The sequence below is a fragment of the Entelurus aequoreus genome, linkage group LG05 (genome assembly GCF_033978785.1).
Source record: "Entelurus aequoreus isolate RoL-2023_Sb linkage group LG05, RoL_Eaeq_v1.1, whole genome shotgun sequence".
NCBI lineage: Eukaryota > Metazoa > Chordata > Actinopteri > Syngnathiformes > Syngnathidae > Entelurus > Entelurus aequoreus.
The window spans coordinates 83638652-83649617 of NC_084735.1; the positions used below are offsets into that span (position 1 = coordinate 83638652).

The 10966-nt window shown below is 39.2% G+C and overlaps 1 protein-coding gene across 2 annotated transcripts in view; it reads right to left on the reverse strand.

The window, feature by feature from the left end:
- Window positions 1–7827: 7827 nt before the first annotated feature.
- kctd7 (potassium channel tetramerization domain containing 7) overlaps window positions 7828–10966 on the reverse strand; it is a 15949-nt gene continuing 12810 nt past the window's right edge. Inside the window, exon 3 of one of the 2 annotated variants that reach the window (XM_062046567.1) lies at window positions 7828–9528. In XM_062046567.1, the coding sequence (XP_061902551.1) occupies window positions 8991–9528 (538 nt within the window). In that variant the 3' untranslated portion in view covers window positions 7828–8990. The remainder of the gene's footprint in view (window positions 9529–10966) is intronic. The other variant, XM_062046566.1, reaches the window with a different exon arrangement.

A 10966-nucleotide genomic window follows, 5' to 3' on the forward strand; every position in this document is an offset into this window, starting at 1 on the left:
TATGCTCACCCAGTAGAAATAATAAGCACACATGAACAATGTGTACTTACTACACTAATACAGCAGGAGTAATAAGCACACAAGAAAACGTGTACTTACTACACTCCCCCAGTAGAAGTAATAAGCACACAGGAACACGTGTGTACTTACTACACTCATCCAGCAAAAGTAATAAGCACACAAGAACACAAGTGTACTCACTACACTCACCCAGTAGAGGTAATAAGCACACATGAACACGTGTGTACTTACTACACTCACCCAGTAGAAGTAAAAAGCACACATGAACAATGTGTACTTACTACACTAATACAGCAGCAGTAAAAAGCACATAAGAACACATGTGTACTTACTACACTCACCCAGCAGGATAATAAGCACACAAGAAAACGTGTACTTACTACACTCACCCAGTAGAGGTAATAAGCACACATGAGCACATATGTACTTACTACACTAATACAGCAGTAGTAAAAAGCATATAAGAACACATGTGTAATTACTACACTCACCCAGCGGTAGTAATAAGCACACAAGAAAACGTGTACTTACTACACTCACCCAGTAGAAGTAATAAGCACACATGAGCACATGTGTACTTACTACACTAATACAGCAGCAGTAAAAAGCACATAAGAACACATGTGTACTTACTACACTCACCCAGCAGGATAATAAGCACACAAGAAAACGTGTACTTACTACACTCACCCAGTAGAAGTAATAAGCACACATGAGCACATATGTACTTACTACACTAATACAGCAGTAGTAAAAAGCATATAAGAACACATGTGTACTTACTACACTCACCCAGCGGTAGTAATAAGCACACAAGAAAACGTGTACTTACTACACTCACCCAGTAGAAGTAATAAGCACACATGAGCACATGTGTACTTACTACACTAATACAGCAGCAGTAATAAGCACACACGTACAGATGTGTACTTACTTCACTCACCCAGTAGAAGTAATAAGCACACATGAACACAATGTGTACTTACTACACTAATACAGCAGCAGTAAAAAGCACACAAATAACACATGTGTACTTACTACACTCACCCAGCAGGAGTAATAAGCACACAAGAAAATGTGTACTTACTACACTCACCTAGTAGAAGTAATAAGCACACACATACACATGTGTACTTACTATGCTCACCCAGTAGGAGTAATAAGCACACATGAGCACAGGTGTACTTACTACACTAATACAGCAGAAGTAAAAAGCACATAAGAACACGTGTACTTACTACACCCACCCAGCAGGAGTAATAAGCACACAAGAACACGTGTACTTACTACACTCACCCAGTAGAGGTAATAAGCACACGTGTACTTAGTACACTCATCCAGCAAAAGTAATAAGCACACAAGTGTACTTACTACACTCACCTAGTAGAAGTAATTAGCACACAAGTACACATGTGTACTTACTACACTCACCCAGCAGGAGTAATAAGCACACAAGAAAACGTGTACTTACTACACTCACCCAGTAGAAGTAATAAGCACACAGGAACACACGTGTACTTACACTCACCCAGTAGAAGTAATAAGCACACATGAACACATGTGTACTTACTACACTCATCCAGTAGAAGTAATAAGCACACATGTGTACTTACTACACTAATCCAGCAGAAGTAATGAGCACACATGAACACATGTGTACTTACTACACTCATCTAGTAGGAGTGCTAAGCACACAGGAAAACATGTGTACTTACTACACTCATCCAGTAGGAGTACTAAGCACACATGTGTACTTACTAGACTCACCCAGTAGAAGTAATAAACACACAAGAACAAGTGTACTTACGAGACTCACTCATTAATAAGCACACAAGAACACATGTACTTACTACACTCTGTACTTACCACACTCACCCAGCAGGAGTAATAAGCCTACAAGAACACGTGTACTTACTACACTCACCCAGTAGTAATAAATACAACTACACTCACCCAGCAGAAGAAATAAGCATGAACACATGTACTTAGTATTTCCTCACAGTAGAGGTAGCAGGTGCACAGGAACACAAAGTACACGATATCACATGTGTACTTACCACTTCCGTGCAGTAGTAGTAATGGTAGTAGTAAGTACACATGAACATGTGTAACGTCTACTGCTACCTAGTAGTAACTACACAATATTACATGTAGTAAGAACACACAAATGCATGTGTACTTACTACTTCCACTCTGTAGAGGATTATACTTACTACTTGTACCCTATAGTTCTAGTAAATACCCAGTATCACATGTGTAGCCAATAGGAGTAGTAAGCACACAGGATAACATGTGTACCCAATAGGAGTAGTAAGTACACAGGATCACATGTGTACCCAATAATAGTAGTACACAGAATCACCTGTACTTGTTACTTATACCCAGTAGAGGGTAAGTACACAGTATCACATGTACCCAATAGGAGTAGTATGTACACAGTATCACATCTGTGTACTTACTACTTGTACCCGGTAGGAGTAGTAAGCACAGAGGATCACCTGTACTTGCTACTTGTACCCAGTAGAAATAGCAGGTACACAGTATTACATGTGTATTTACCACATGTACCCAGTAGGAGTAGCAACCACAGAGGATCCCCTGTACTTGCTACTTGTACCCAGTAGAAATAGCACATACATATTATCACATGTGTATTTACTACTTGTACCCAGTAGGAGTAGTAACCACACAGGATCAACTGTGCTTGCTACTTGTACCCAGTAGAAGTAGTAAGTACACAGTATCAGATGTGTACTCAATAGGAGTAGTAAGTTCACAGTGTCAGATGTGTACCCAATAGGAGTAGCAAGTACAGTGTCAGATATGTACCCAATAAGAGCAGTAAGTACACAGTATCAGATGTGTACTTACTACTTGTACCCAGTAGGAGTAGTAAGCACACAGGATCAACTGTACTTGCTGCTTGTACCCAGTAGTAGTACAGTTTCACATGTGTACCCAATAGGAGTAGTAAGTACACAGTATCACATGTGTACCCAACGGTAGTAGTAAGTACATAGTATCACATGTGTACCCAATAGGTGTAGTAAGTACACAGTATCACATCTGTGCCCAACAGGAGTAGTAAGTACACAGTATCACATGTGTACTTACTACTTCTACCCATTAGGAGTAGTAAGCACACAGGATCAACTGTACTTGCTGCTTGTACCCAGTATAACTAGTAAGTACAGTTTCACATGTGTACCCGATAGGAGTAGTAAGTACACAGTATCATATGCGTACCCAACGGGAGTAGTAAGTACATGGTATCACATGTGTGGCCAATAGGAGTAGTAAGTACACAGTATCACATGTGTACCCAATAGGAGTAGTAAGTACACAGTATCATATGTGTACCCAATAGGAGTAGTAAGTACACAGTATCATGAGTACTTACTACTTGTACCCAGTAGGAGTAGTAAGCACACAGGATCAATTGTACTTGGTGCTTGTACCCAGTAGAAGTTGTAAGTACACAATTTCACATGTGTACCCAACATGAGTAGTAAGTGCACAGTACCACATGTGTACCCAACGTGAGTAGTAAGTACATGGTATCACATGTGTACCCAATAGTAGTAGTAAGTACACAGTATCACATGTGTACCCAATTGGAGTGGTAAGTACACAGTATCACATGTGTGCCCAACAGGAGTAGCAAGTACACAGTATCACATGTGTACTTAGGAATTGTACCCAGTAAGAGTAGTAAGCACACAGGATCACTTGTAATTGTGGCCAGTAGAAGTATTAAGTACATGTGTATTTACTACTTGTAACCAATAGGAGTAGTAAGTACACAGTTTGGTATCACATGTGTAGCCAATGGGAGAAGTAAGTGCACAGTATCACATGTTTACCCAGTAGAGGTATTAAGCACACAGTATCACATGTGTAGCCAGTAGAGGTAAAAAGTACACAGTATCACATAAGTACCGAGGAGCTGGAAGAGGATAAAAGGAGTGGTCAACAGTAAATACACAGAATGAAATATGAAAAGAGTAATTCAACAAGTGTCCAGGAGGGGATGACAGTAAATATTCAATAATGAGGTGATAGTGTTGGACAAATAAGACAAGAAGACTGAAAGTACGTGACTGATATTCTACTTTAGTCACAAAAGTGCAGTGTAGATTTCAAAGAAAAGCAGCAAGCTTCCTAGAAGCCAACATTCATAAGAAACATGAGAATATAAATACATCATAAAGTAGAAAATATAGACTTCAGCAACATTAGCTTAGCATTAGCGCTACTTCACAACATGGCTGTCAGTCAGTAAGTGAGGAGTGTTGCTTGGGAAAAGTGAACTTGCTGCAGTTATTGGTCGTGTTGAGACTAAATATAGACTTCCTATTTACGCTGATGCAGCAGAGTGGCGCTAAGACGCGTGCAAAATTCACAACTGAATTGAGAATCTCATAATAAATATACGTTGATTTCAGCGAGGCTCCGAACAGGAAGCAGAAATGCTATTCCAAGTCCAATTGAAGGAAGTAGAATTGAAATTCTAATTGACCATTCTGGTGTATTCCATACGTGTTACACATTTCACAGAAATATTACCATATATTTTCATTATATGATGTGTCGTAGGCCAATAACAAAACATTTTAATATCTATTTGAGAGGGTTTAAGTGTAGAATGACACCAACTCAGTAAGAAAACAAGTCTGGTTGAGGATTTAGCTTGTTATCTTCTTTTGTTGAGAAGGAAGTGTTGTTGCAGCTGGAACTAACCGATACGTTAACCACTTTGATTGCAATGTTAGCCTAATTAGAAAGCAGACTCTCCATAGGTGTGATTAATATATATTAGCTGCACTTTGTGTGTGTTATTTATATATATATATATATATATATATATATATATGTATATATACACACACACACACACACACACACACACACACATACATATATGTATACACACATACATATATATGTATATACACACACATACAGTACATATATACACATACATATATATATATACACACATATATACATATATATACACACATATATATATATATATACACATATATATATATACACACATATACATGTATATATATACATATACATATATATATACACATTTTTATATATATATATATATACACATATATATATATATACACACCCACATATATATATATACACATATATTATACACACACATTATTTATATACATTATATATATATACAAACACACACACACATATATATATATATGTATATATATACACATATATATATGCACATATACACATATATATATATACATATATGCACATATATATATATACATATATGCATATATATATACATATATGCACATATATATATACACACACACATATATACACATTATATATATATATATATATAATATATATATATATAGACATATATACACATTTATATATATATATATATACACACACATATATACACATATACATATATATAAATATATATACATATATATATACATATATATATAAATATATATAGACATACATACATACATATATATATATATACAGACATACACACATATATATGTACACACATATCTATATATATATATATATACACACATACATATACAGGGGTGTCCAAAGTGCAACACATTCTAAAGATAAAAAAAACATCCTAGTCAGAACATCGCACAAAAAATCTTAAATATGAATTTTGCGAGAAATTGCGTGTGAAAGCGGAAATGTACAAGCCGCTGAAATGTGCAAGCTGAACTTAAATGCTAACGCTAGCATGCTAACAGTCAGACTGCATCAAGAACCAAGTCATAGGGCAATGAACCGTGCACATGTAAAATCAGCTACAAAAGTCAGTATGCTAACGTTAGCATAATACCAGCATGTGCCAAATACCGGGTTATATGACTGAGGTGTTCGGCTTAAAAATTGACTAAAATAGTTAGCATGCTAATGTTAGTTTACTAGGTTAAACAACTCTGAGGTGTTTGGCTGTAAAATCGCTTTAAAAAAGTTAGCATGTTAGAATGATAATGCTCTCATGTGTCAAGTAGCAAGTTAAATGACTGAGGTGTCGGGCTAAAACATTAGCTACAAAAGTTACCACGCTAACGTCAGCATAATAACAGTTAGCATGTGTCAAATTCCAAGATACATGAGTCTGAGCCATTCTGCTGCAAAATTGGCTACAAAAATTAGCACGCTAACACTAGCATAACAGTTAGCATGTGTCAAATACAAAGTTACATCAGTCTGAGCCATTTTGCTGCAAAATTCGTTACATTTAAAACGCTAACAGTTATCATTTGTGAAGTACCATGTTATATGAGTTTGAGGGTTCATCCGCAAAATTGGCTAAAAGTGTTTGCAATCTAATATCAGCATGGTAGCAGTGATGGCCGTGCCAGCAACTTGAGGGTTCCAGGTTCGATCCCCGCTTCCGCCATCCTAGTCACTGCCGTTGTGTCCTTGGACAAGACACTTTACCCACCCACACTGGTTTAAAATGTAACTTAGATATTGGGTTTCACTATGTAAAAGCGCTTTGAGTCACTAGAGAAAAGCGCTATATAAATATACTTCACTTCACTTCATTAGCCTGCTAAGAATTTGTCAGGTGCAAAGTTGTACAAGTCTAAGGCGTTCGACTGGAAAATTGGCTAAAAAAAGTTAACAGGCTAATGTCAGTAACGCCGCCTGAGGCTGAGCCAATCAGGAGCCACAATATCCAACAGCGTGGTCTGACCTCGTCTAGTGGGAAAACACTACTTTTAGTTTATTTAGCCATTTTTATACTCGAAAACGATTAATTCAGGGCAAAATTGCGTGGAATATTCTTTGTTACCGATAGCATGAAGTGGATGTTGTGTTTGGATAGTTTAGCATGTATTGATTGACCTACATTGTATTGGTTTTAGTATCTTTACCCCCTTAAGACCCAAGCTGTTTGTTTACATGCTTTTTTTTTATTTCTCTTTGCTATTTGGGCTTATTGGACCCTAATTAGAATAAAAACTAAAAATCATCTTTTAATATGATGTACCGTATTTTTCGGACTATAAGTCGCAGTTTTTTTCCATAGTTTGGCCGGGGGGTGCGCCTTATACTCAGGAGCGACTTGTGTGTGAAATTATTAACACATTACCGTAAAATATCAAATAATATTATTTAGCTCATTCACGTAAGAGACTAGACCAGGGGTCGGCAACCCGCGGCTCCGGAGCCGCATGCGGCTCCTTGACCACTCTGATGCGGCTCAGCCACATACATGCCAACCCCCAGATTTTCCCAGGAGATTTATGGATCTCAGTGTCTCTCATAGATTACTCCCAGGGAAAAAATTATCCTATTTACACTCTAATTACTAAATAAAGGGCGTGCCCTAACTGCATTGCAGTAATTGTCCACTAGCATTTACATACAGCATGCCAGTCCAGCCACATGTTGCATGTTGTTATTACTTGCACACACAGGAGACAGCAAAGCATACTTAGTCATCAGCCACACAGCTTACACTGACGGTAGCCGTATCAAACAACTTTAACACTGTTACGTTACAAATATTTCTGGAGAACATCCCACCGTAACACAACCTAAACACAACACAACCATTACCCAGAATCCCATGCAGCCCTAACTCTTCCGGTCTACATTATACACCCCCGCTACCACCAAATCCCCCCACACATCAACCCCCCCCCCCCCCCCCCCCCCCCCTCTCCGTGCGTTGGTTGAGCGGAAGAGTTAGGGCTGCATGGGATTCTGGGTATTGGTACCGTCAGTGTAAGATGTGTGGCAGCTGAGTTAGTACGCCTTGCTGTCGCTTACGTGAACAAGCTGAAATTGCATTGTACGTGTAGTCGAGCAGGTACACTGTTAGGGCAGACTGTAGAGGGCGCCAAATGCAGTTTCATCACGCTCTGATATCCGGGAGTCTCCCGGGAAAAATGAGAGGGTTGGCAAGTATGACGCTATCAAGCGCAAAACTCGCGGGCTGCACTAACATCAAATTTCCACATTAAAGTGCATGCCGATGCGTGTGTCGGAGACCCCTGGTTAACATAGCACACAGCATTTAAGCTTTGTATGCGGAGTTTTTCATTTTAAATTTAAATTTTTTTTTTGTGGCTCCCATTACTTTCTTTAATTTGTGAAACTTGCCAAAATGGCTCTTTGAGTGGTAAAGGTTGCAGACCCCTGGACTAGACGTATAAGATTTCATGGGATTTAGCGATTAGGAGTGACAGATTGTTTGGTAAACGTATAGCATGTTCTATATGTTATAGTTATTTGAATGACTCTTACCATAATATGTTACGTTAACATACCAGGCACGTTCTCAGTTGGTTATTTATGCCTCATATAACGTACACTTATTCAGCCTGTTGTTCACTATTCTTTATTTATTTTAAATTGCCTTTCAAATGTCTATTCTTGGTGTTGGGTTTTATCAAATACATTTCCCCAAAAAATGCGACTTATACTCCAGTGCGACTTCTATGTTTTTTTCCTTCTTTATTATGCATTTTTGGCCGGTGCGGCTTATACTCCGAAAAATACGGTACTTAGTCCATAAGTACACAAACGTGTACTTCATGTGTCATGACATGCAAATTTTTATTTTCCAAATTCCATTGTATGTTATACTCTTCTTACACCACCAGATAGCAGTATAAGTGTCTATATGTCGGCATAAGACCCCGATTCAGTAGTGTACCCAATTTTGGAAATAGGAGCTAAAAGGTGCTGTCCACACATGTGGCCATTAAGGCCTTTAGAGGTTTTAATGTACAAAATGTGCCACATTTATTTGGCCCTCGCTGGAAAAAGTTTGGACACCCCTGATATATACATACATACATGTATATATACACATACATATGTATAAATAGATGTATACATATATAGATTTATACATATATAAAATATATATAAGAGTGTGTGTGTTGTGCTGACTAGCCATCAGTTCAGAGTGTAACCCCGCCTCTTGTCCTCAGAGTCAGCTGGGATAGGCTCCAGCAGCAGTGTATTGAGGACAACAGATGAGGTAATAAAGGCCGTGCTGGAATGACAAGAAAAGCAGGTGACAGTTGGAGATAGGCAACTTTGAAGGTGAAACAGTGCGGCGTCACCACCAGGTGATCTTGAACTCGTAGATGGGTCTCTTGCAGTAGTAGTGGTTGATGAGGTGCTTGTCGCACACGCCGATGCACTGCTGCTCGGCGGCGATGCCGCGCTCGGCCAGGTCGCCCACGATGCAGTGCAGCAGGTCGTAGACGTCGGCCACCGCCTCCCAGGGCCCGAAGGACACGTCCACCTCGCAGTGGTGCTCGAAGAGCTTGGCCTCGCCGTCCGAGCGCTCGAAGCGCAGCGAGTTGAAGAGCGGCCGCTCGTACGGCGTGATGGGCATCTCCTCCTTGTAGACGCACACCTTCAGCTTGGCGAAGCGCGCTTTCTTCTGCATGGCCCTCAGCTTGGCGATCTCCACGATGCGCTCCAGATTGTCTGAGAGAACAAACCACTGATTTATTTAGGACCCTCTTCTGTTATTCATGACTTTCACATACCATATTAAGTTACATAACCACACGTTCTCGAAACATCTTGTCGGATGACAAAACTTTGTAAGAGTTTAAGGCAGGGGTGTCCAAAGTGCGGCTCGGTGGCCATTTATGGCCGTCAGCTTGTTTTCTATTGGCCCGCGACACATTCTGAAGACAAAATAAAAACAACCTGGATAGAATATGCCATTTTGAGAGAGATTGCGTGTGGATATCGAAATGTGCAAGCCGCTGAAATGCACAAGCTGAGCCTAAATGTAAACGCATGCTAACAGAATGCGTTAGTTTGCTAGAACGATAACAATAACAAGTTATCAGTTAACATTTATCAAGTACCAAGTCCTGCCTTTGAGGTGTTCTGCTGCAAAATTGCCCCAAAAAAAACAGTTAGCATGTGTCAAGTACCAAGATATACGAGTCGTTTGGCTGCAATATCGGCTAAAAAGAGTTAGCATGCGAATGTTGGTTTGCTAGAATGCTATTGTTGGCATGCTATAAGTTAACATTTGTTAAGTACCAAGTCATGCCTCTGAGGTGTTCTACTGCAAAATTGCCCAACAAAAACAACAGTTAGCATGTGTCAAGTACCAAGCTCTAAGAGTCTGGGGTTAGCATGCTAATGTTAGTATTGCTGCCTGAAGTTGAGCCAATCAGTGGCCATGATACTGATTGTTTTGGTCTCGTCTATTGGCCAATATTACTGCCAAAAAAACAAAAACAGTTAGCATGTGTCAAGTACCAAGTTATACGAGTCTGGGGCATTCGGCTGCAAAATTGGCTAAAAAAGTTAGCATGCTAATGTTAGTATTGCTGCCTGAAGTTGAGCCAATCAGTGGCCATGATACCGATTGTTTTGGTCTCGTCTATTGGCCAATATTACTACCCAAAAAAAACAGCATGTGTCAAGTACCAAGTTATACGAGTCTGAGGCGTTCGGCTGCAATATTGGCCAAAATGTGTTAACATGCTAATGTTGGTTTGCTAGAATGCTATTGTTAGTATGCTATCAGTTAGCATGTGTCAAGTACCAAGTCATGCCTCTGAGGTGTTCTGCTGCAAAATTGCCAAAAAAAAAACCAGTTAGCATTTGTCAAGTACCAAGTTATACGAGTCTGGGGCGTTCGGCTGCAAAATTGGCTAAAAAAGTTAGCATGCTAATGTTAGTATTGCTGCCTGAAGTTGAGCCAATCAGTGGCCATGATACTGATTGTTTTGGTCTCGTCTAGTGACCAACGGCAGTTTAGCATGTATTGATTGACCTATGTTATATTGGTTTTAACATCATTAATATACCAAATGTATCATCCTTCAATTTTTTTTATGTGGCCCCTGCTGGAAAATGTTTGGACACCCTGGGCTTTATGTGTGGAAGATCAAAATGT